At 46.3% G+C, this 25,857-nt stretch overlaps 2 protein-coding genes across 6 annotated transcripts; one reads left to right on the top strand and one right to left on the bottom strand.

Annotated features, from left to right (window-relative positions):
- Positions 1-30: 30 nt before the first annotated feature.
- LOC310701862 (uncharacterized protein) lies at positions 31-10,255 on the top strand. 4 transcript variants are annotated; one of them, XM_083493326.1, is made up of 5 exons: positions 52-129; positions 3,224-3,443; positions 3,896-3,974; positions 8,107-9,428; positions 9,531-10,255. In XM_083493326.1, exons 3-4 carry the CDS (start codon positions 3,941-3,943, stop codon positions 8,964-8,966), a joined length of 894 nt encoding a protein of 297 aa, XP_083349452.1. In that variant the 5' UTR covers positions 52-129; positions 3,224-3,443; positions 3,896-3,940; the 3' UTR covers positions 8,967-9,428; positions 9,531-10,255. The 4 variants fall into 4 exon arrangements, with proteins under 4 accessions (XP_083349454.1, XP_083349452.1, XP_083349453.1 ...); XM_083493327.1 differs by lacking the exon at positions 52-129 and adding an exon at positions 592-1,308; XM_083493328.1 differs by lacking the exon at positions 3,224-3,443 and having other exon boundaries at positions 31-129.
- A 2,390-nt stretch (positions 10,256-12,645) lies between these two features.
- On the bottom strand, positions 12,646-24,669 carry LOC310701669 (vomeronasal type-2 receptor 26-like). 2 transcript variants are annotated; one of them, XM_083492923.1, is made up of 5 exons: positions 23,563-24,669; positions 20,765-21,004; positions 18,984-19,793; positions 17,682-17,909; positions 12,646-12,957 (listed from the first exon to the last, which is right to left on the bottom strand). In XM_083492923.1, exons 2-5 carry the CDS (start codon positions 20,924-20,926, stop codon positions 12,823-12,825), a joined length of 1,335 nt encoding a protein of 444 aa, XP_083349049.1. In that variant the 5' UTR covers positions 20,927-21,004; positions 23,563-24,669; the 3' UTR covers positions 12,646-12,822. The 2 variants fall into 2 exon arrangements, with proteins under 2 accessions (XP_083349049.1, XP_083349050.1); XM_083492924.1 differs by lacking the exon at positions 23,563-24,669 and having other exon boundaries at positions 18,984-19,235; positions 20,765-21,532.
- Between the last annotated feature and the right edge of the window lie 1,188 nt (positions 24,670-25,857).

Here is a 25,857-nt window from a genome sequence, read left to right as displayed (position 1 = left end):
GCCCTGGTTCCTAGAGAGGCAGGAAGCTGTCGTCAAAGTCAGGGAGGCTGGCATTCCCTCCACGTCCCCCGGAAGAGATAAGCAATAGGCGAGGAGAGGAGGAGGCTGGACCGGGCAGAGGTCAAAGAGGTGACTACAGGGCGGGGTGGGTGTGCAAAGCATAGGGAGAAAGATTTGCTGGGGGGGCGGGGGGAGGATTGAGAGGGGAAAGTCCCCCACCTCCTGGTCCAAAATAGGATGCTGGACCCACATATATATTGGACTATTCCAACCTCTTTTCCTTAAATTCATTTTGGTTCTGCAGATAAGATATTATTATTATTATTATTATTATTATTATTATTATTATTATTATATTTATATTATTTATATTTATATTTATATTTATATTTATATTTATATTTATATTTATATTTATATTTATACCCTGCCCTCCCCAGCCAGAGCCAGGCTCAGGGTGGCTAACACCAGTAAAATTACAGTAAAATCATAATAGGGGGAAAAACCCAATTTAAAATACAATGGTACCTCGGGTTAAGAACTTAATTCGTCCCGGAGGTCTGTTCTTAACCTGAAACTGTTCTTAACCTGAAGCACCACTTTAGCTAATGGGGCCTCCTGCTGCTGCCGCGCCGCCAGAGCCCGATTTCTGTTCTCAACCTGAAGCAAAGTTCTTAACCTGGGGTACTATTTCTGGGTTAGTGGAGTCTGTAACCTGAAGCATCTGTAACCTGAAGCGTATGTAACCTGAAGCATATGTAACCCGAGGTACCACTGTACAGGTTAAAATGCAGCCTCATTTAAAAAGTAGCCCATAGATCAAAGGGGAGGGAAACATAAAGGTCAGACTGAGTCCAAACCAAAGACCAGGCGGAACAGCTCCGTCTTGCAGGCCCTGCAGACAGATGTCAAGTCCCGCAGGGCCCTAGTCTCTAGGGACAGAGCGTTCCACCAAGTCGGGGCCAGTACTGAAAAGGCCCTGGCCCTAGTTGCGAGCAATCTAACTGATAGAATTCTACAAGATGGGGTGTTTGTGTGTGAAAACAGCCCAGATCCATTGATTCTCAGATGGAGACGTCAGGCGCCAACCTGGCACCAAAGTATCTTCACTTTGCGCCATCCTTGGTGCCAGGATGGCACTCTCTACTTGGTCGCAAGTGGTTGAAAGCCAGGTGCAAAGTGTGCCTGGCACCTGGCTAATTTCAAACACTGGGAAGGGGCAGTCTCTCCTCCCCTGCCTCTGGTACACTGTTTTCCAGACCCCCCAGAGCGGATTTGGGCAGAGCACAAGGACAATGTGGGGAGAAGGTGAGAGAAGCCCCCTTGCGCTTGTGCTGGGTTCTACTAGCACAACTGGACAATAGATTGCCTCCCATATTTTTTTAAAGTTATGTCCTAGACTTGACAAAAAGGGTTCACTTACAAAGCCTTAGAATCATGGAATCATAGAGCTGGAAGAGACCACAAGGGCCATCGAGTCCAACCCCCTGCCAAGCAGGAAACACCATCAGAGCACTCCTGACATATGGTTGTCAAGCCTCTGCTTAAAGACCTCCAAAGTAGGAGACTCCACCACACTCCTTGGCAGCAAATTCCACTGTCAAACAGCTCTTACTGTCAGGAAGTTCTTCCTAATGTTTAGGTGGAATCTTCTTTCTTGTAGTTTGGATCCATTGCTCCGTGTCCGCTTCTCTGGAGCAGCAGAAAACAACCTTTCTCCCTCCTCTATGTGACATCCTTTTATATATTTGAACATGGCTATCATATCACCCCTTAACCTCCTCTTCTCCAGGCTAAACATGCCCAGCTCCCTTAGCCGTTCCTCATAAGGCATCGTTTCCAGGCCTTTGACCATTTTGGTTGCCCTCCTCTGGACACGTTCCAGTTTGTCAGTGTCCTTCTTGAACTGTGGTGCCCAGAACTGGACACAGTACTCCAGGTGAGGTCTGACCAGAGCAGAATACAGTGGCACTATTACTTCCCTTGATCTAGATGCTATACTCCTATTGATGCCTTAAATTGTTAACAAGCTGGAGGAGAAGGGAAGGCTTTGTGGAAGCAGGAAGTGGAGATGAGATGGAAGGGGAATTGAGATGGTTGGACTTTGCTGCGTTGGCGAAGAAGGAAGATCCTTCCCAAGAATGCAGGACAGTCTAGAACTACTGTTTGATCGCGGGCCGTCCCTGGTCGATCTTAGGACCCTTAGCAATCTCTAAGCAAAAAATAAAATAAAGTTCAACAACTCTGGCTCCCTAAAAAAAGCCCAACAACTCTGGTCAGTCACAGTCTCTGGTATTATCTGAAGAAGTGTGCATGCACACAAAAGATCACACCAATAACTAACTTAAAGGTAAAGGGACCCCTGATCATTAGGTCCAGTCGTGACCAACTCTGGGGTTGCGACGCTCATCTCGCTTTATTGGCCGAGGGAGCTGGTATACAGCTTCTGGGTCATGTGGCCACCATGACTAAGCTGCTTCTGCCGAACCAGAGCAGCGCACGGAAACGCTGTTTACCTTCCCGCAGAAGGTACTACTTACACTTTGACATGCTTTTGAACTGCTAGGTTGGCAGGAGCAGGGACCGAGCAACGGGAGCTCACCCCGTCGCGGGGATTTGAACCGCCAACCTTCTGATCGGCAAGTCCTAGGCTCTGTGGTTTAACCCACAGCACCACCCGCGTCCCATAATACAGTGGTACCTCGGGTTAAGTACTTAATTCTTTCCGGAGGTCCATACTTAACCTGAAACTGTTCTTAATCTGAAGCACCACTTTAGCTAATGGAGCATCCTGCTGCCGCCGTGCCGCCAGAGCACGATTTCTGTTCTCATCCTGAAGCAAAGTTCTTAACCTAAAGCACTATTTCTGGGTTAGCGGAGTCTGTAACTTGAAGCGTACGTAACCTGAAACGTATGTAACCTGAGGTACCACTGTAACTAACTTAGTTGGTCTCTAAGGTGCTACTGGAAGGAATTTTTAAATTAAATTTAATTTAATTTATTTAGTCTCTTGGGAGTTGGACATGCCTAGCCTAGAATAAACAGGGGAGGGGTATGAAAGAGATTTAGGTCATAGATGTTAAGGGAGGCCAACCACCCTGAAGTCACATGTCATCTATTTATTTAAAGCAGTTACCCCAAAAATTGAGGCAGGTTTTGATATTTAAACTCCTGGAACCCCAAGCTGAACGAATTCTTCCCATGCCCTTTCTGCCCTCTGCAGGCAGTGCAGTGACCCCGCCTGAGAGCTACCCCTGCTTTCAAGTTCATTGTGAGAACCCCAGATGTAGCTGAGATTACATTTCCTTGTTCCGAAGCTGGCGCAATGGCCTCAGAGGCAATACCTGGGTCTTCTCTTCTCTTGGGTGGAGTAGAAACACCTGCCAGGCCTCTGCCTCAAGAAAGAGGCGGAGAATCAGTCTGCATACCTCCCTCTCTGTTAGGTGATTACTTGTTTTGCATTTGGCCTTGCAAGATGTCAAAATCACCTAATCCAGTGGTGCCTCGCAAGACGAAAAGAATCCGTTCTGTGATTCTCTTCGTCTAGTGGTTTTTTTGTCTTGCGAAGCAAGCCCATTGACGGATTAGCGGATTAGCGGCTTTTAGCGGCTTATCGGATCAGCTGATAAGCGGCTTAGCGGCTTAGAAAAAGGGGAAAAAACCCGCAGGAACTCACAAGACATTTTCGTCTTGCGAAGCAAGCCCATAGGAGATTCGTTTTGCGAAGCACCTCCAAAACAGAAAACTCCTTCGTCTAGCGAGTTTTCCGTCTTGTGAGGCATTCGTCTTGCGGGGCACCACTGTAAATGAAACCACACATATGACTACCCTGCTATTCTGCTTTCAAATCGGGAGAATCACACATTTTGGATAAATCGTTTTCTTCTTCTTCCAGGATCTGTTGACCGTCCAGGTTCTCTTGACCTTTGAGGAGGATGTCATGGAGGAAAATTATGAGACCGTTGCCTCTCTTGGTAAGGACATACTGGTATTTGTTTGACTGGTAAATGTCAAAGGTATGAATTTAGTGCAGGTGACTCCCCACTTCTATGGGGGTTTATATTCCCTGGTACCACACATATATGTGAAATCGTGTATAGCGTTGGGTTCAAAGAGACTGATTTGGAATGGAAATGATTTATTGAATATATGAAAACTGATCGTATACATTTATAATTAGCAGGATTGAAGTAAAAATGCAGTGAGTTAAGCTATACAGTGGTACCTCGGGTTACAGATGCTACAGGTTACAGACGCTTCAGGTTACAAACTCCGCTAACCCAGAATTAGTACCTTGGGTTAAGAACTTTGCTTCAGGTTGAGAACAGAAATCGTGCGGCGGCAGTGGGAGGCCTCATTAGCTGAAGTGGTGCTTCAGGTTAAGAACAGTTTCAGGTTAAGAACGGACCTCTGGAACGGATTAAGTTCTTAACCCGAGGTACCACTGTATAGAATTATAATAGAATTATCTTATTGACTTGGAGAGGATCTGCAAAGAGGAGTGGAACAAAATACCTCCTGAGATGTGTACAAACCTGGTGGCCACCTACAAGAAACGTCTGACCTCTGCAATTGCCAACAAGGGTTTTGCCACCAAGTACTAAGTCATCTTTTGCAAAGGGATCAAATACTTATTTCACTCATTATAATGCACATCAATCTCTGACTTTTGTCTTCTGGGTTTCCGGGGGGTTTTCCTGTTGTTATTTTGTCTCTCACAGCTACAATAAACCTACCATTAAAATTATGGACTGGTCGGTTCTTCGTCAGAGAGCAAACGGGCAAATTTAGCAAATACTTTCCCCCCCTCACTATAAGTTCTGCAGTATAACCCCCAGGAGATGGTTCAAGCCAAGCTCCATATCCAGTGAGTGGGCTCATATTTACAAGTACAAGGCTGAACCTCGGCTGGCAAGCTCTACAGTATGTAGCCTTGAAGACGAAGCTCTGGCTATGGCTCAAGCTTTGTTTTAAACCAGTGGGTATTGCCCCCTTGATATTGAGGGACGATTTCCAATCATCGTGGGAAAGGGAGGTCACTAACGAGGTTCAATCCTGTCTCACCTTTACCTTGAGTCTATGACGTACAATCAAGCTAGAGCTGTGATCTCCCGGAGATTGAGTGACATTGCCAGACAAGAGGACATAGCCCAGGTAAAACCAGGGATGTTCCTAGGGGACCAGATTTATCGGACCATACCAGCCCCCTACCTTGCAGAAATTCACTATGTGGAATACCGTAGACTTCTTACAGCGGCTAGATTAAATGTCCTTGACTCTGCGATATTGTGGGGAAGGTACAGGGGAGTACCATACGCCCAGAGAACCTGTCATTGTGCCATGGGTGTGGTTGAGTCCACCGAACACATTCTCTTGACTTGCCCTTCTTATGCAGAGCTTAGACAAAATTTTATAGACCCACTCCTATGTCAATCTAGCTTCCTACCTGGAGAAAACCAGGTTTTACACTTGCTGAATAACGTCACTAGAGCTATACCTTCCTTGGTGGCCAAATTTCTTTTTTTAGCTTTTAAGCGTCGCAAGACTATAATTGACTGTATTGATATGGGGCTATTTGTTTAGCCCATTTTAGTGTTGGCTAAGTTCTAAAATCTTCCTGGAGATTTTTTAACTGTGTATTGACAAATGTACTTTTTCCTGACTGACGGTCGAATAAAAGGTTGATGATGAGGCTGAGCCTCCTTGGGATCACACAGCCGTCTCCTTTTTCTCTGGTGCAGAAGTTACAAAACCAGAACAACTCTACTCATTATCCTTGAGGTCATAGAAATGACTCAGTCTGAAGTGGCTGAATATTTTGTGGTCAAAAGTAGCCAGGCTTGTCTGTTTCCTTCAAAGAATCAGCCCTGAATTACTGTTCAGAAAATCCCAAAGCAGCAGAAAGTGCAGCAGATAAATGCTTAGCTGTGTTGTGGAGCTCCTTTTGGTCTGGGAGTAGTAAGAGTTTGTCCATTCCTGTGTAAAATCATCTGGGGCAAGGGGTGGGTGGGATTTGACCCATCAGGATGCAAATTCTCCTGGTTGACATCTTCAAGGGTTTATAAAAGAGAATGGACAAATTCATGTAAGATCTGAATGCAAGTACAGTGGTACCGTAGTTCTCAAACTTAATCCGTTCTGGAATTCTGTTCCAAAACCAAAGCGTTCCAAAACCAAGGCGTGCTTTCCCATAGAAAGTAATGCAAAATGGATTAATCCGTTCCAGACTTTTAAAAGCAACCCCTAAAACAGCAATTTAACTACCAAATTAGAAGAATGGAGGATGAAATTGATGGACTACGCAGAATTAGACAAACTAACAGGAAGAATCTGAGACCGGCAGGACCAGAGGTTTACCGAAGACTGGACTAAATTTGCTGAGTATCTGAAAAGTATTTGTGATGATCAGATTATGTTTGTAGGACTAAAAGAAGTTCTGTGAGGAGTAATTTAAGATATATTGTAAAAATGGAAAGGGAGAAATGATTTGTTAGTAAAGGTAAAGGCAATATTAAGTTAAGAATTGCAAGAGAAATAATCAAGATGGAAGGCTATCAGAGATGCTGAAGGAAGTCCAAACAAGGACATATGTATAATAATTTGTGTGGTATGTCTTAAAAAATTTTGTATGCTAAAAAGAATAAAAAATATTATAAAAAAATAAAACAGCAATTTAACATGAATTTTGCTATCTAACAAGACCATTGATCCATAAAATGAAAGCAATAAACAATGTACAGTGGTGCCTCGCAAGACGAAATTAATTCGTTCCGCAAGTTTTTTCTTCTTGCGAGTTTTTTGTCTTGCGAAGCACGGTTTCCCATAGGAATGCATTGAAAATCAATCAATGCATTCCTATGGAAACCGCCTTCAGACCAGGTCCGGGGACAGTCTGTCCCCCGACCTCTTCTGAAGGCTGGCGGTGGGAAGAAAAGCCCTTCTCCCCACCTCCCGCCCCGCAAGCTCCGGGGACAGGAGCGCTTTGCTGCTGACCGCCAGCATTTTAAAAGCCCCCACTGTCCCGGGGCGATTTTAAAATGCTGGCGGGCGGCAGCGAAGCCTCCGCTGTCCCGGGGCGATTTTAAAATGCTGGCGGGCGGCAGCGAAGGCTTCACTGCCGCCCCCCAGCATTTTAAGATCGCCTGGGACAGCGGAGAAGTCTCCGCTGTCCCGGGAAGGCAGGCGGGGGGGGGGAGCAAAGACTTTTGCCCCCCCGCCGGCCTTCAGAAGAGGTCCAGGACCTCTTCTGAAGGCCGGCGGTGGGCGAAAGTCTTTGCTCCCGACTGCCAGCATTTTAAAAGAGGTCCCCGGAGATTTCCCTATGGGCTTTCTTCTTGCGAAGCAAGCCCATGGGGAAATTCGTCTTGCGGAACGACTCAAAAACGGAAAACTATTTCGTCTTGCGAGTTTTTCGTTTTGCGAGGCATTCGTCTTGCGAGGCACCACTGTACTGCAGTCACACACTCAATCAATCAATCAATCAGTAGCTGAACTGGGTTCCACACAGTCACAAAAACAAAACTAAAAAGAACTGCAAAAACGCAAAATAAATAGCAAAGACAGACAGACCTCAACGTAACACTCAAAACAGGCGTGGCACTCAAATCGGAAGCGTAACACTCAAATCGTCAGCATAACACTCAAAACGGAGCACGTTCAGCTTCTGAAAAAAGTTCGCAAACCAGGACACACACTTCCGGGTTTGCAGTGTTTGGGTTCCAAGGCGTTTGAGAACCAAGGTACCACTGTAGTTCTGGTGGACATCTTCAGGAGTTTATAAAAGAAATTGGACAAAATCATGTAAGATCTTAATGGCTATTAGTTATGATGACTATGGGCTAAGCTCTGGAATCAAGGGAGCAGAAGAAGTCGTCTCCTACTTTTATGTTCTGCTAGCAGGGTAGGCTACTGTGGGGATCCTGCACTTGGTCTGATCCAGATGGGCTTTTGTTAAAAAGAGGAGGGATGGCTTCCACGTTCAACGTTTCCCTTCAATGTGGTAAGGTATACCCTAAATTAAAATAGCTAACTAGGCATCCAATGTGCCCCTGAACTTGACTTAATATACATTGAGTTCATTATTTTCTTCTCCCTCCCCTCTACCAGATGATGAGCAGAACACTGGGAATTATAGAGTGCCACCTGTGGTGTCGTTGGAAACATCTGTGCGTGAAGCAGGAAGAGAAATGTTTGGGAAGCTAAGAGGACAAAAAAGGGACGAAGGAAAACAATCAAAGAATGGGAAGAAGGAATCTGCAGGTTCTCAGAGTATTGATGTCTGTAAATTCCTGATCCTACAAAAAGATCCCAAAGGAAACAACGCAGGGGGAAATAGCTATAAATCAACATTAAAGACATGTAGCAGAACCCACACAGGGGCAAAGCCATTTAAATGCATGAAGTGTGGAAAGAGCTTCAGTAGGAGCTATAGCCTTACTTTGCATCGAAGAACCCACACAGGGGAGAAGCCCTTTAAATGCAAGGAGTGCGGAAAGAGCTTCAGTCAGAGCAGGAGCCTTAATACACATCAGAGAACACACACAGGAGAAAAACCATTCAAATGCATGGAATGTGGAAAGAGCTTCAGTGTTAGCAATAGGCTTTCTTTGCATCAAAGAACACACACAGGGGAGAAGCCATATACATGCACCGAGTGCGGAAAGAGCTTCAGTGACAGCTGTAGCCTTAGTAGACACCAGAGAACACACACAGGGGACAAACCATTCAAATGCATGGAATGTGGAAAGAGTTTCAGTGATAGCAATAGTCTTTCCTTACATCAAAGAACACATACAGGAGAGAAACCATTTAAATGTAAGGAGTGTGGAAAGAGCTTCAGTGAGAACAGGACTCGTATTGTGCATGAAAGAATACACACGGGGGAGAAACCACTTAAATGCAAGGAGTGTGGAAAGCGCTTTCGGTCTCACAGTAACCTTACTGTACATCGAAGAACCCATATGTGAGAGAGGCCGTTCTGGATATAGCCTCCATAAAAGCTCAACAACGCCCTTTTTTTTGGTGCGATTTTGGCAAAAGCTTTGGCCAAAAAGGAAAAAGGAAAGCTCAACAATGTTGCCCAAAAAAATCTCAACAACTTTTCTGTTCAGATTTTCACAGTTTGAAATATGGCAACCCTAGAGGGGCACAAACATCAGAGAGGCTTAAATGTATGCAATGTGGAAAGAGCTTTAATGTGAAGTGGTAACTTCACATTTAATTGCAGCTTAATAGAAAAGCTCAATTAATGCACGGAGTTTGGAAAGAGCTTCAGTTACAGTGGACTACCTGCTGAATTTCAAATAACTCACACAAGGCAATTTGAGGGGTGATGTTAGAGTGGGTTTTAGGGTGCCACTTGAAGAAGGAGAGAGATCTGCGGGCAGGAGGCAATGTGATCAGGGAAAGGAGGGATAGTGAGAACAAGTGTGTTACAGGCTTGTTAGATTAACATGTTTCATGAAAACTGGTAGAAAACATTGTTAATGACTGAATTCCCTAATGTGTGGAAGAACAAGTCTTGGCAACAGTAAGTCCCCCTCAGTAACATTAAAGAGTTATTTGAAAGCTTCAATAAACAAATGCAGGAAATAGAATACCTGGAAGTTAGGACAGCCGGAAATGTAGGAAGCTTTAACTAAAGGGTTTGTGGAAGCCAATCAAGGATTTAGCAATGGGGAAACTATTGTACTTACTTTTAATCTTTTTATGTAATTGGGTCCTTGCCAGATATTTTCATATAGCTTCACAATTTATTTTCCCATATAAATCAATAAATCCCAATGTTATTTATGTATAAAGTGATTTTGATTTTCCTTTCAAATTCTCTGTGGATTATGCCTTCCTCTTCAATAAATTAAAATGAGTTCACTGTCTTCAGCTCCTGCATTTTAAATAAATGATCAAAATAGGCTTCAGCCTCTGGTCATATCTAGCTGCAACTTTCTTGCTCCTCTGGGGCAAATTGAGGACCACGCTTACATCTGGTAGTGAGGCAGGAGGGGAATGAGAACCAGGTTTTGCTAGTGGCTAGATAGCAAGTCTGGCTTCTCCAGGAAGCAGAGGGGTTTTGGGGAAAAGAGGCAGGACATTTGGGGAGTCACTGCTTGCCAGAATGGACCGTCCTGGGCCAGACATGCCAGTGGCCTGATTCACAAGAAGGCAACTTTGGACAAGCATGTTTTTCAGAAGCAACCAATCCATGTTGCATGATTGTTAATTATTCTCTTTCCTAGTGTCAAATTTTGTGCCCTTTGCTGACTTGGGGGTCAGTGAAATGGATGTCATGCACAGAAGCACACAGATCACACACAGGGTTCTTTAAGAGTAGTTTTTTTAATGTTGCTGGATTCCTAGATCCAAATGTGGGGCAGAATACTCTCCAGGAAGAGAGAGCCTCAGCAGAGGTTTTAAAAAACAAAACATGAAGCAAAGTGTAGTGTGAGAATAAAGGCTGTTAGACCTTTTAAATATCCCAGTGAGTCGCTTACATCAACTTCCCCTTTCTACCCCTGTAGCACACAGTTTGGTAAGTTTTGTTGAAAAATTACTTACAAACTTCAAAGATCAGATTCATGTGCTTTTTCATGCAGCAGCAAGGAAAACACAGGTGGAAAGACTTAGTTACAGAACTTGGTAAAAAATGTTTCTGAACACATGGAATGAGCTTGGAGGGAGAAGCCCATACATGCTTCTTGGTTGTAAGTTCACATGGTGAAAGAAGAAGAAGAGTTTAAATTTGATATTCCACTTTATCACTACCCGAAGGAGTCTCAAAGCAGCTAACATTCTCCTTTCCCTTCCTCCCCCACAACAAACACTCTGTGAGGTGAGTAGGGCTGAGAGACTTCAAAGAAGTGTGACTAGCTCAAGGTCACCCAGCAGCTGCATGTGGAGGAGCGGAGATGCGAACCCGGTTCACCAGATTACGAGTCTACCGCTCTTAACCACTACACCACACTGGCTCTCTGAAAGAGGATGAACAGCGGAAAGAAGGTGAACAAAAGAACTTTCCTTAACTGTCCGTCACCAGAAGTGAGGAGGTGTGACCTGGTCAAGTCTAGGAACAAAGACTTACTCTATGGTTTTAACCCCCTCATGCATTAACTAGAGCTACTCATGCTGGTTATATGAGACTGCATTTCCCGCAGTGCCATCTTTAGTTTTTGTTGAGGTGTTCCTTTGTATTCAGATCAGGCCTCAGTACAAGAATGTAGCATTTGGGGATGAAGATGCAGCCCAGAAGCCCAGCACTGGAGGCCAACATAGAGAAGACCTGCACGGCTACCATGTATTTCCCCTTGGTGCTCAGGTAGGTGGGCACAAAGGACACCCAAACACTGCAGAAGACCAGCATGCTGAAAGTGATCAGCTTGGCCTCATTGAAGGCCCCAGGTAGCTTCTTGGCCAGGAAAGCCACTGTGAAGCAGATGGCAGCCAGGAAGCCCATGTAGCCAAGGGCAGCATAAAACATGGCAACAGACCCTTCATTGCATTGCAGGATGATTTCTCCAGGATCAACATGCATGTTAAAGTCTGGGAATGGTGGGGAGATCAACAACCAGGCAGTGCAGAGGAGAACTTGGACACTGGAGCAGGAAAGGACAATAGAGGTGGCCAGATTCCTCCCTAGCCATCTGCTCACCCTGTTCCCTGGCTTTGTGGCCAGGAAGGCCAGCACCACAGTGATGGTTTTTGCCAAGACGGAAGAGACGGCAACCGAGAAGATGATGCTGAATGATGTTCGTTGGAGAAGGCAGGTCACTTTCCCTGGCCGGCCAATGAACAGGAAGGAGCACAAAAAGGAGAACAGAAGAGAGAGGAGGAGAATGTAGGAGAGATCCCGGTTGTTGGCTTTGACTATTGGAGTTTTCAGGAATCTTATGAAAAGTCCTAACACAAAGCATGTGGTTAAAGACAAGAAGAGGGCAAAGGAAGCCAGGAGGATTCCCAAGGGTTCTTCATAAGCGAGGAAGGTAATAATCTTGGGGACACATTTGTCTCTGGCCTCGTTTGGATGCTGATCTTCTGGGCATCTGGTGCAAAGGTTTGCATCTGAGAAGGAGAATGGTGTTAGTATCATTCACACCTATAACTGTCCATATTCCAATATATTAGGGAAAATATGGGAGAGGCTAAAGGCAAGGATGTATAGTAGGGATGGAGAGAGGAAAAAGTTCATCTGAAGAGGTCGTGCTTTGCATGCAGAAGCTTACATGCAGAGAGCCAGTGTCATGCAGTGGTTAAGGGCGGTAGACTCGTAATCTGGTGAACTGGATTCGCGTCTCTGCTCCTCCACATGCAGCTGCTGGGTGACCTTGGGCCAGTCACACTTCTTTGAAGTCTCTCAGCCCCACTCACCTCACAGTGTTTGTTGTGGGGGAGGAAGGGAAAGGAGAATGTTAGCCGCTTTGAGACTCCTTCAGTTAGTGATAAGGTGGGATATCAAATCCAAACTCTTCTTCTTGCATCCTACAGAGACTTAGGCACAATTACATTTCTCTGAAATTATGTACCCTTTGCATTATCTGATTTTCTGCCCACATCCATCACAGATTCGTGGCATATTACAGAGGAGTCTCTTGCATCATGAGGATTAGCACATGCCTTTGAAAGCAGGAACATGCAAAGGAAGAAGAAGAGGAGGAAGAGTTTGGATTTGATATCCCGCTTTATCACTACCCGAAGGAGTCTCAAAGCGGCTAACATTCTCCCACGGTCACCCAATGAGCCTTATTTTTAGCAGGGATCTGAACCCTTGTGTCCCAGGTTTGAATCCAGCAGTCTAACCTCTACACCACACAGACTCTTCTTCTTAAGAGTTCACCCACCTTCCTGAGTGGAGATGGTCCCCTCCGTACATTGAACACAAGTGTAACAGCAGACCGGCTGCCCTTCCTGGATCTCCTTGGCAAACCCAGGGTAGCAGCTTTCAGTGCACCTGGAAATGGGCACAGTCTAGAGAGAGAGAGAAGGAGCGTTAAGTGGGAAGCCTAAGGAGTATTTGTGTCCATAGGATTTGTTAATGTGGTTTAGAAATGTGTATACCTGAAGGAGCATCTCCACCCCGATCATTCAGCCCAGACACTGAGGACCAGTGCCGAGGGCCTTCTGGCGGTTCCCTCATTGCGAGAAGTGAGGTTACAGGGAAACAGAGGGCCTTCTCGGTAGTGGTGCCTGCCCTGTGGAACGCCCTCCCATCAGATGTCAAGGAAATAAACAACTATTTTACTTTTAAAAGACAACTGAAGGCAGCCCTGTTTAGGGAAGTTTTTAATGTCTGACGCTGTATAGTGGCACCTCGGGTTAAGAACTTAATTTGTTCTGGAGGTCCGTTCTTAACCTGAAACTGTTTTTAACTTGAGGTACCACTTTAGCTAATGGGGCCTTCCGCTGCCGCCACCCAATTTCTGTTCTCATCATGAAGCAAAGTTCTTAACCTGAGGTACTATTTCTGGGTTAGCGGCGTCTGTAACCTGAAGCGTCTGTAACCCGAGGTATCACTGTATTGTTTTTAATATTCGGCTGGAATATTAAATATCCTAACTATACATAATATACATAATGGGATGCAGGTGGTGCTGTGGGTTAAACCACAGAGCCTAGGACTTGCCGATCAGAAGGTCGCTGGTTCGAATCCCTGTGATGGGGTGAGCTCCCGTTGCTCAGTCCCTGCTCCTGCCAACCTAACAGTTCGAAAGCTGACAAGTAGTGCAAGTAGATAAATAGGTACTGCTCCGGCAGGACGGTAAACCCGTATTTCCGTTTGCTGCTCTGGTTCGCCAGAAGCAGCTTAGTCATGCTGGCCACATGACCCGGAAGCTGTACGCCGGCTCCCTCGGCCAATAAAGCGAGATGAGCGCCGCAACCCCAGAGTCGGGGGTTCCTTTACCCTTTACCTTTAACTATACATAATATCAGGTGTGCTAACTCTATGGGGCTGAGGCCTCTACAGGGCCCTCCCCAATGTCTTCTGGGGTGGGGCTCAGCTCCTCCAATCTTGAAGGAGCAGAGGAGGCTTGGTGACATATTGCCCTGACGTGGCATGGCTGGGCAGGAAGTCGCCCCGGGCTGACAAGCGCAACCACGCATACAAATGTCACATCAGAAAGATGCCAGACTCTCCAAGGGCCCCTATTTTCCAGGGATGTCCCTGATTTAGAGAAGCTGTCCTGGCTTCAAATTTGATCCCAGGATGTCCTGCCTTTCCTTAGGACGTCCCTATTTTCATTGGAGAAATGTTGGTGGGTATGGAGTTATCAGACCCCCGAGTCATCTGAAGGTAATCCTGCATAGGGAAGGTTTTGTTTTTTTAATTGTTTAATGTTTTATTATGTTTTTATATATGCTGGAAGCTGCCCAGAGTGGCAGGGGCAACCCAGTCAGATATGTGGGGTATAAATAGTAAAATTATCATTATGAAATGGGACGTCCCGATTCTCATCAGATAAATGCTGGAGGGTATGGGAGGCATCTCCCAATGCAACAGTCATCATAGGCAATGTGCATGACATCACACCCAGCCGTGCCCCCCCCCCCCCCGATGTTGGGCGCAACTCTGTGTTTGTGTATAATACCAAAGGCAGAGTGCAAGACTGAAAGAAACCAGACATGATAGCAAAAATAAGCAAAATTTCAATTCTAGAATAACAGTAATAACAAACAGTAACTGTGAAAAATCAACCTAGAAACGCACTGATGATCAGCAGAAATTAAACATATCAGTAGAAGGTCCTGAACAAAAAACACCCCTAAGGTAAAAGGTAAAGGACCCCTGGACAGTTAAGTCCAGTCAAAGGTGACGATGGGTTGCAGTGCTCATCTTGCTTCAAGGTGAGGAAGTTGGCGTTTGACCACAGACAGCTTTCCGGGTCTTGTGGCCAGCATGACTAAACTGCTTCTGGCGCAATGGGACGGAAGCCGTAGAGCGTACGGAAATGCCATTTACCTTCCCATCGCAGTGGTACCTATTTATCTACTTGCACCGGCATGCTTTTGAACTGCTAGGTTGGCAGGAGCTGGGACAGAGCAACAGGAGCTCACTCCGTCGCAGGGATTCGAACCGCCGACCTTCCAACTGGCAAGCCCAAGAGGCTCCGCGGTTTAGACCACAGCGCTACCCGTGTCCCACCTATATACTGTGGTTTGTGGTGGCTGGGTGGTCTAAATGGAGAGGGCAAGGAAATGAGCAGTGTCAAAATCACTAAAGAGGAAGTGGGGAGTTCACCCACCAAAGGTTAGGGTTAGTAGGGGCCCAAAACTTAGAGACAGGGAATTATCAGAACTTAACCAAGTCACACCAAGGGAACGACGCAAAGCATTTCCTGTAGCTCAGTGGAAGAGCAGGTGCCTTGCATGCAGAAGGTCACGGGTTCAATCCCTGCAGGAAGCTCCTGGTAGGGCTGGCAGCATGCATTGCCTGGAATTCTGCTGAGTCACGGCCAGTTAGTGTAGAATAGATAATACTGTGTTTGAGGGACTTGACTCAGCATGTCAGAGCCGCTTCCAGGTCCCAGCTCACAGAGGACCATGCTAGCCGGCAGTACTGTACAAAAGTCTTTATTGAGTTACAGTTTCCATTTCAAAGCCGCAGCGCGCAGCTCTACGTCTTAGAAGCTAGACCGGCGAAGCTCCGTCTGAGTCTCCGCCCCCTGTACACCAACTTAATACTCTCGCCTTGCTCCACCTCTTCCTTCTTTCCTTTCTCCTCTGGGTCCCTCTACCCCCCGTGGTCTCTTCCTTCCTGGACTCTTCTGACGCTGACCCCCCCCGGACTCTTCTCCCTCTTTGCGGCGGGCTTTAGGACCTGGCTCTCTATCCGGGCTGCTTACTGTGCCGCCTTCCTGTGCATTTGAACTTGGCGCGCGCGCGCAGCCTTCAACCTTCCTCTTGACCGTTTCCTCGCTCCCCGATGGAGGTGTGGCCAATCCTAACTCCTGTCCTCCCTCTTGCGGAGAGCCGCCAGATCCCGATACCTGGGACTCCTCCCCCGTGCTGCGCTCTGGTGGGGACGCAGGTCCCGATTTCCAACTGCTGCCCTCTGAACCCCCTCTGGTCCCTTCTTCCTGGGGTGTCCCCCTAGGCGCCCCCCTTGCTCTGACCACTGGCGCCCCTTTCTGAGAATCTTCCGACTCACTGGAAAGACTCGGAGATCTCGGTCCGCTGTCGTCGCTCATATTACCTTCGGATTCCTCCCCCTCGCTCTCTGTTTCCTCCCTTTCCTGTGCCTCTGCTCCTGAACCCCTGACACAGCATAAGGCAGGTTCTTAGGAAAGCTTCTAGCTTGTTAGACTCCCATGGAAGCATGCAAACGATTGTGGAATATGGATATACAGTGGTACCTCGCAAGACGAATGCCTCGCAAGACAAAAAACTCGCTAGACGAAAGGGTTTTTTGTTTTTTGAGCTGCTTCGCAAGACGATTTTCCCTATGGGCTTGCTTCGCAAGACGGAAACGTCTTGCAAGTTTGTTTCCTTTTTCTTAATACCGTTAATACAGTTGCGACTTGACTTCGAGGAGCAACTCATAGAACGCAGTGTACATAGTAGCCTTTTTTGAGGTTTTTAAAGACTTTGGTGATTTTTGAAGCTTTTCCAAAACTTTCCCGACACCGTGCTTCGCAAGACGAAAAAAATCGCAAGACGACAAAACTCGCGGAACGAATTAATTTCGTCTTGTGAGGCACCACTGTAAAATTTACAGCATGCTATGGTTTAAAGGGAAATTACCGTATTTTTCGCTCTATAAGACGCACCAGACCACAAGACGCACCTAGTTTTTGGAGGAGGAAAACAAGAAAAAAAATATTCTGAATCTCAGAAGCCAGAACAGCAAGAGGGGTCACTGCGCAGTGAAAGCAGCAATCCCTCTTGCTGTTCTGGCTTCTGGGATAGCTGCACAGCCTGCATTTGCTCCATAAGACACACACACATTTCCCCTTACTTTTTAGGAGGGAAAAAGTGAGTCTTATAGAGCAAAAAATATGGTATATTAAAAAATGTTATAATGATGGTATCTAACACCGAGTAAATTGGCAAAAATGTATAAATCAAAATCAAACAAGTGTTGGAAATGTAAAGAGAAAGAAGGTTCTTTTTATCATATGTGGTAGTCTTGAAGTAAGATTAAAGCTTACTGGGAAATGATACAGAATGAATTGAAAAAGATGTTTGGAATAAAGTTTGTTAAAAAAAACAACCCAGAAGCTTTCCTTTAGGGAATTATAGGGACAGAACAACCCAAACTGTATAGAAATGTATTCGTGTATGCGACTACAGCAGCAAGAATGTTACTTGCCCAAAAATGGAAAGAAGAAGTAGTCCCAGCGAAAGAAGAAAGGCTACGAAAACTTTCAGAATATGCAGAAATGGCGAAACTTGCCGCGGGGAAAAAGATAACAATCTTTTCATAAAAGAGTGGAAATGGCTTATTTAATAAACAGTAAACAGATAAGAACATAGGCGGGATTATTGTAATAACCTGCAGTTTTATACGAGTTTATATTTACAGTAGATGAATAAATGAGCAAATTAAGTTAATTTGGAATATCCAGAAAATATTAAAAAATAGATTTAAGGAATAGCAGAAAGAGAGGAAAGGAAGTCGAGTTTTGAAATGCTATGACAATTGTAAAATTATTGAAATGTATAAAACTGAAAATCGTTTTTTTTTTTTTAAATACCTTGTTAAACTGCAACGGCCACACAATGGCTTCTGGGTTGATGGTAAACTTGACATTGGAGGATGCCTGTCTCTCGACGCTCCCAATTTTCACTCTGGCGTGAGTTTGATTGGGGAACAGGACCCAGTTCACGAGGTTGAAGTTGGCCAGAATCTCCCCGTTCTCATCAAAATAAAACTCTCCCATGGAAGAATTTGAAGGCTGGGGTTTTTTCAAGAAAGTGTGGAACTGGAACGGCAGAGAAAGCGCCAGCGTTCAGAAAGCACGACAACTCCATATGATAACGGTGGGATTGTGTGCAAACTTCCTAATAGTGCTTGTGCGTAGTGTGTGTTTGAGCAAATTACACCCAAAGGGAGGATAGACGTGTGTGGAGCAATGAGCCAAAGAAAAATTATTTGTTGTTTAGTTGTTTAGTCGTGTCCGACTCTTCATGACCCCATGTACCAGAGCGCACTCCTGTATTCCACTGCCTCCCGCAGTTTGGTCAAACTCATGCTGGTAGCTTCGAGAACACTGTCCAACCATCTCGTCCTCTGTCGTCCTCCTTGTGCCCTCAATCTTTCCCAACATCAGAGTCTTTTCCAGGGAGTCTTCTCTTTTCATGAGGTGGCCAAAGTATTGGAGCCTCAGCTTCAGGATCTATCCTTCCAGTGAACACTCAGGGCTGACTTCCTTAAGAATGGAGAGGTTTGATCTTCTTGCAGTCCATGTGACTCTCAAGAGTCTCCTCCAGCACCAGAATTCAAAAGCATCAATTCTCTGGTGATCAGCCTTCTTTATGGTCCAGCTCTCACTTCCATACATTATAAAGGTAAAGGTACCCCTGACCGTTAGGTCCAGGTGCGGACGACTCTGGGGTTGCGGCGCTCATCTCACTCTATAGGCCGAGGGAGCTGGTGTTTGTCCTCAGGCAGCTTCCAAGTCATGTGGCCAGCATGACTAAGCTGCTTCTGGTGAACCAGAGCAGCGCACGGAAACGCCGTTTACCTTCCCGCCAGAGCGGTACCTATTTATCTAACTGCACTTTGACGTGCTTTCAAAATGCTAGGTTGGCAGGAGCAGGGACCGAGCAACAGGAGCTCACCCCTTCGCAGGGATTCCAAACATTATAACACCTACTAAACTCAGGAATTTAGGTGGGTCTAGGACCTACAAATTCATGGCAATACGATTACACATCTTTATGGAGGAGGAGGAAGAGGAGGAGGAGGAGGAGGCTAAGCACAACTATGATTCTGGATCAGGACTCCAGGACTGGACAATGGATTGCAATTTGTAGCAAAAGGAGAATGGAAATACCTGCCATGGTTGTAGCCTTTGAAGGCTCCACTTGTCTCCTCCACCAACCACTGACCACTTGGATCTGAAGGAATATGCAGTATCTAAGGCCTGAGCCAAGGCTTGGACGCTGTAATAAATGCTGTAGCTCTCACGAGACATGGTTTCATCAGGATCCTTTTTGAGCAGAGTCTCCAGTTCCTCCTTCTCCGTGCATCTTGTCCAGCCTCTCACAGGCAACTCATCCGTTGAACACGAACAGTTGAACGCTTTCTGCCAAAACCGCAGAGAAGCAAATAAGTCTGGTTGATAGTGCTTGTGCGCCCCCCTTTGTTTGGTCTTCATTACAAAGGACAAAGCACCATGGATGAGCAGGAAGTCCTGGGTCTCAGAAAACAATATTGAACTGATGCCCTGGATATCTGTTGTGATCCAGGTTTTCCCCCCTGCGTACACCTTTCCAAGAATGCGCTGTATCATGAGGATGGGACCAAACTGGTGTTCGGAATCCCCATAGTAAACAAATACGTTGGCTCGTCTCCACATGGCAGGTGGTTCACTCTGTGACAACATTTCGGATAGGGTCACGTGAAGGACTCTTTCCGAGAAGGCCACACAAATCCCACTACTGGTCATCAGCGGCCTGACGGCGTTCATAAAAGTCTCTCCATTGTCGTTGTCTGGAGCGAAGAGGCCAACCCATGTCCATCCGAAATGCAGGAGCAACTTGACAATCCCCCAGTACTGAGTTTCCTCATTTGGGGCCATTGTGTAGACGAAAGGGAAGTGGGTTTTGTCGCTAAGGACGTGAGTGGCGAAGCCAACACTGACCTAGTAAGAAAAGGATTTGTGTTTTATTTTCAGGAAAACATAAAAGGAGCCTTGGCTATGTGGATCACTGGTTCAACTCTCATCTCTATCTCAGCTTGGATCCACATTCTCTCGTTCTTCCTTTCGCACAGCACCTAAATCAGACTCATTTGCTAGGTGGGAAAGAGTGGGATTATATGAACACAGAGACCTCTACACTAATCGGTTTTGGAGAAGAATTAGAGGAATAACCCTGGGAACAAATTTGGAATAAACGACCATTTGGATCCATCTCAGTTAGAAAATGGTTTATAGATAAACTGGAACGTGTCCAGAGGAGGGCTACCAAAATGGTCAAAGGCCTGGAAACGATGCCTTATGAGGAATGGCTAAGGGAGCTGGGCATGTTTAGCCTGGAGAAGAGGAGGTTAAGGGGTGATATGATAGCCATGTTCAAATATATAAAAGGATGTCACATAGAGGAGGGAGAAAGGTTGTTTTCTGCTGCTCCAGAGAAGCGGACACGGAGCAATGGATCCAAACTACAAGAAAGAAGATTCCACCTAAACATTAGGAAGAACTTCCTGACAGTAAGAGCTGTTTGACAGTGGAATTTGCTGCCAAGGAGTGTGGTGGAGTCTCCTACTTTGGAGGTCTTTAAGCAGAGGCTTGACAACCATATGTCAGGAGTGCTCTGATGGTGTTTCCTGCTTGGCAGGGGGTTGGACTCGATGGCCCTTGTGGTCTCTTTCAACTCTATGATTCTATGATAGCATAGCACAGCACTGGTACATGTGGCCAACCAGGTTATATAGAATTTAACATAACAAAAGGGAGAAAAAGGAAGAGGTCTTTTTCAAATCAGATCCAAATTGCTTTAAAGGCTACTGCCGTCCATTGGTCTTTTTTTGGATCTCCCCCCCCCCGCCTTTTTTGCCAGAAGTGACCACAAATAAGAATTTTAATTAGCTGGCCTCCCATCTCTAATCTACCTGTGGGATTTTGTAGATGCTCAGCATGGTTGAAATCAGTTTGGAGATTTCAGAATAAGCCGCTTCAACAACTGCCAGCAGGTTATTCTGCCCTCTGCAATTGTAGTTCGGAATATGGCTTTCTCCACCAGCCAGCAGGTCAAGTGTGGCATCGGTGGTCATACTCTTGTTGAAATAGGTCTCGTAGATGTTGTAGCCCAGGGTGACGTTGGGTAAGAGCCCGGGGTCCTGGTTGATCTCCTGGGTGGCAAACAAAAACGACAGGATCTGCCACAATTTCCAGCTGCAAGCAAAGAGTGGTCTCAGGCAGCCATTCTCCTTCCCCTTATATTTCTAAGAGCACAAGGCGAATTCTGTGCCAGCAGTGCAGGTGCCCCAAAGATAAGCTCACAAGCACGCAATAAAGGAGATTCAGAATCCTTAATTGTTACTTGAAGCCATTGGTTCGAGTCCTACCACATAGCTGTGATTGTGGTATCTCCCTTTCTCAACACTCTCAGCTTCCCTCTGACTTTTGTCCTTCTCACTATCTGTGAGTTGGGGAAGGGTGAGCTGAGGGAGAGACCCCACCCATTTACTGTCTCCCACAGAGCCCTTCGTTTGTCCTCCTTACACTTCAAATATTAAAAGCCTTGATTCGATTTGAACACTTGCTGATTCCAAGGATTAGAGGAGCCTTGACTGAATTCTAACACTTGCTGAATCTAAGAATTACAGGGATCTGGCACCCACAAGCTCCTAGCACTACCCCACCCCAGAACCAGAAACCTGTCCCCATATGTGCAACCAAACGGCAAAATGCAGCTTCCTTCTAGAAAGACAAGACAGTGAAGTAGAACACAGTTAGACTTTTAACCCAACTTAGCTTCAAGCATAGAATCATAGAGTTGGAAGAGACCACAAGGGCCATCGAGTCCAACCCCCTGCCAAGCAGGCTCTTTCTCATTGGCGAACACTCCCTAGCTACAGTTCTGCATCACAGAGCAGCTTACCCACTCACATTGGGCAGCCCAAATATGATGAGTTCCTGACATGTTTCAGCCAGGATGCAAACCTCGGCACCTGAGCTGCGTTAACCAAAGGCCTTGCTCATTCTTGTGCTCCTGCAGCACAGAGCAGCTTTCAAACACACACACACACACACACACACACACACACACACACACACACTTATCTGAACAGTTCCTAAAAACCATCAACCCATTCCCACAAAAACATGCAAAAAGCACAAATCAACAGCATTTCATACACCATGGCCAAAACTTGCAGGAAGGATCCCTGCAGAAAGTAAATAAACAGGTGCCAAAAGCACAAACCCCAACACCATGGCAGTTTGTTGCCTGCATGGCTCTTTGTCTTGGCATTTCACAGGGTTCTCAGTTCAAGTAGATCAACAGTGATTTCAGGGCTAAAATCATAGGTTCAGTCTTTTGGGAGCCCTTCAATATCCCGTTGGCCTGCCATGTGGTTGTGGAACAGAGGCATCAAAATCACATTCCAGTCCGAGTGAGTCTCTCTGGCACACTGCTGGTCGCCTTCACCTTTCCCCCTCTTACTGCCCCAGAGCCAGTCCACTTCACCCCTTCCCCAAACTCCAAATCAAAGTACTTCCACAAGTCTTCATCTGGCAGAGACCATCCACCCAAGTTACTAGCCAGAAATTCCACTCTTGACTTACTCCCAATGTCTCTTTGATAGAGGTAGATAATCTCCCCAATGGCTCTTGGTCCCCAAACTTATGGAATCCTGGATGACCCTGGCTGCTGGGGCTTGCTTAAGACCTGCACCCAGTACAGGGACTGGTCCTCACCCCACAAGGTCATCTTGGAGCACCCAAGGGGGGAAATCATTGAAGGGTTTTCTCTCACCCAATTCGGCAGGAGTCAGCTGTTCCCCTGACCCCACCCACCGGAAGAGATCTAGCAGCAGCAGCTCTTCTCCATCCTGCTGTTTGCCCTCCACTGAGGCACTTCCCTCCTGCACCCCTTTTTCCACAGTAGAAGCTCCTCTGCACCTCTCTGTCTGCCCTCTCTTTGCTGTCCAAGCCCCTCAGCTGCCCAGCCACACCCTGGATTTCTCTGGCCACCCCTATCATCTAGGTGCCTTGCAGCTGGGCTCCTGGCTCACGTCAAACCCCCTGTAGCTCATCTCATCCAGCAGGGCCCTTATCTTGCAGGGAGTCGAGCTCTCCTCCCCACTGAGACTTCTCACCCACTCCACCAGCAGCGGGTCTGCTCTGTCAAGCTGCTGGCTTAGCCACGGCTCCAATTTTCTCAAGCTGCACTCCCCCTCCATTTCAACTCTGGCACACCTCACTCACTGGCTCTCCTCTGGGAAACACATCTTCAGCTATGTGAGATTTTAGGGGTTACCCAGGGTTCGTCTTTCCTTTTGGGAATGAACTACTGCAGGGACTGTGGTGTCTTTAGGATAAAGGGTTTATTTACACAAATATAGAACCCGAGCCTACGATGGAGGGCTTCACAGCATTAACACCCCAAAGCCACAGCCTTGGATTCAAGCAGAGATCCAACATGGCTCTCTTTCTCTGCTTGCTCTTAGGTCACATTGCATCCCCAAAACTCTCAGCTGCCCTCTGGATTTTGGCTTTCTCGCTATTGTTGCTGGAAATCACAGTAGGGGAGCATGCTCTTGTGCACCAATCCTGCCAGCATGGCCACTGTGGGATGAAGATGCTGGACTGGAGGGACCACTGGCCTGATCCAGCGGGCTCTTCTCAAGTTCTAAATCTCACTCCCAACAGAGGGACAAAGGAAGGAGATGGGCAGGTCACTTACCTCCCAATCTTAGTCGTGGGTGGCCAGGAAAGTACATATGGTTCGAATTTAGCAATTTTCGGAGCGATGATGCCACCAATGAGGTGGTCTCCTGGCCTGTAATAATTCAGCGCATCCTTTTGCCTGAAGACCTCCACTGGACATTTGGCTTTCAGCATCCCATTTGCTCCGCTGGGCATTAGCAGGAGCAGCAGCAGCAGCAAGATCATCTTGGCTCTGCCTGCAAAAGTTGCCTCCAGACTGCAGTGATTTCAGTGCAGCAGCTGCTTCGAACGCAAGGATAACCATAAGTAGCCTCCCACTTCTTTCAGGCTTGTTACAAGAAGTAACCTCATCCCTGCCTGTGATTCTGATGTTTATGCTATTGGTCTCAAAGGCCATTTTGGGGGGAATCCCTGGAGCACGTAAACAAATCACCATTATTTTGATATAATTATTGAGGTTAAGGAGGTCCACCTCCTCTGAAATCTCCTGGACAATCTGGGTGACTCAAGGGACAGAGACAGAGAAAAACAGGTTTGCAATAACTCCCTGATCATAAGAATTGTAGAGTTGGACGGTCCCCCAAAGTTCATATAGTCCAACCCCCTGAAATGCAGGAATCTCAGCTAAATAATCCCTGGCAGGTGGCCATACAATCTCTGTTTAAAAACCTCTAGTGAAGAGTCTACCGCCTTATGAGGTAGTCTGTTCCACTGTCAAACAGTTCTTACTGCCAGAAAGTTCTTACTAATGCTGTCAGAATCTCCTTCCTTGTAATTTGAACCCATTGCTTTGCGTCCTACTCTCCAAGGTATTTGAGCTTGTCGACATCCTCCTTAAATTGTGGTGCCCAGAACTGGACACAGTACTCCAGGTGTGGTCTGAGCAAGGCACAAGAGAGCGTACTATCACTTACCTTGATCAGAACAGTAGACTTCTGTTGATGCAGCCTAGAATAGCATTAGATTTTTTTGCTCCTGCATCACACTGTTGACTCATGTTAAGCTTGTGCTCTAGTAATACTCCTAAATCCTTTCCCCTTGTACTCCTGGAAAGTGAGGTGTCCCCTGGCTCATATTTATGAAGCTGGTTATTTCTGCCTAAATGCAGAACCACACATTAGTCCCTATTCTAAGTGCTCACTGACGGATAGCTGAATTATCTGTTCTAGGACTTTTCTGGGTATTGATGTCAGGCTGACTGCTCAGGCGTTACCTGGGTCTTCTCCCCACCACTCTGAAGATGGGGACAAGGGCCAGACGGCTTGTTTCCATGCTCACCATGAAAATGTGACTGCAGACAGTCTAGGGTCTCTGCTACGTTGCTCTTGGCCTATTGGAGAGAGTCTGAGTGGATCAAGATATTGTCCAGGTACGCGGGAATAGGTGGCTTTCTTCCTTAGATGGGCCACCAAAGCTACCAGCACATTTGAGAACATCCTGGGGTTTAGAGCCAATCCACAGGGGAGGCATTTGTTCTGGAAAGGCCTGCCCTGGTATACAAAACACAGAAATGTGTGATGGGCTGGGTGAATGTGGAGGGAAACCCAGTCAGATCCAAGGAGGGAAAGTTACAGGCCTGAGACCCTCTGGGATGGTCTTCAAGGAATCCATTTGGTTCAGGTATGAATTGACCATCTTAGGACCTCAGATAGCCCTCCATTTCCCCAACATATGGAACCATAAAGAGAACAAGGTAGCAGCCAGATCTGCACTAAAAATGGAAAGCGTAATGCTGGTGGTCAACAAAAGGTTTAAAGACTCTCTCAAGGCAAATCTTTAAAAATGTAGTATAAACACTGACAACTGGGAAACACTTGCCTATGAGCACTCTAGTTGGAGAACAGCCTTTACCAAAGTTGTCATAGGCTCTGAAGACGCTCAAACTCAGGACGAAAGGGGAGAAATGTGCTAAGAGGAAGGCACATTTGGCAAACCCTCATCGTGATCAGAACTCCTGCCTGGAAACCTATGTCCCCACTGTGGAAGGATGTGTGGATCCAGAACTGGCCTCCACAGTCACTTACGGACTCACTCCTAAAACTGTGTTCATGGAAGACAATCTGACTCGGCTACGAGTGATCACCAAAGAAGAGGATGATGCTTGAAGATGGAGTTCTGGCTACACTTGTTTCTGTTTGAGATACCTTGCCTCATTCCCAGGAAGGCTTATAGCCCTTTGAATCTGTGTTGTGGAAGGATCCTTGTAGGGATGAAAGGAGGAACAAGAGCCCCTTCTGACTCCTTCTTTCAATCCTTTTATGTGGAAACATCTTTTTGCCTCTAGTCTCTACCATGGGGTTTTTCAGTCCCT

This window comes from Podarcis liolepis (assembly GCF_965112155.1).
Source record: "Podarcis liolepis genome assembly, chromosome: 2".
Classification (NCBI taxonomy): Eukaryota; Metazoa; Chordata; class Lepidosauria; order Squamata; family Lacertidae; genus Podarcis; species Podarcis liolepis.
This window is presented reverse-complemented; position numbering and strand designations above follow the sequence as displayed.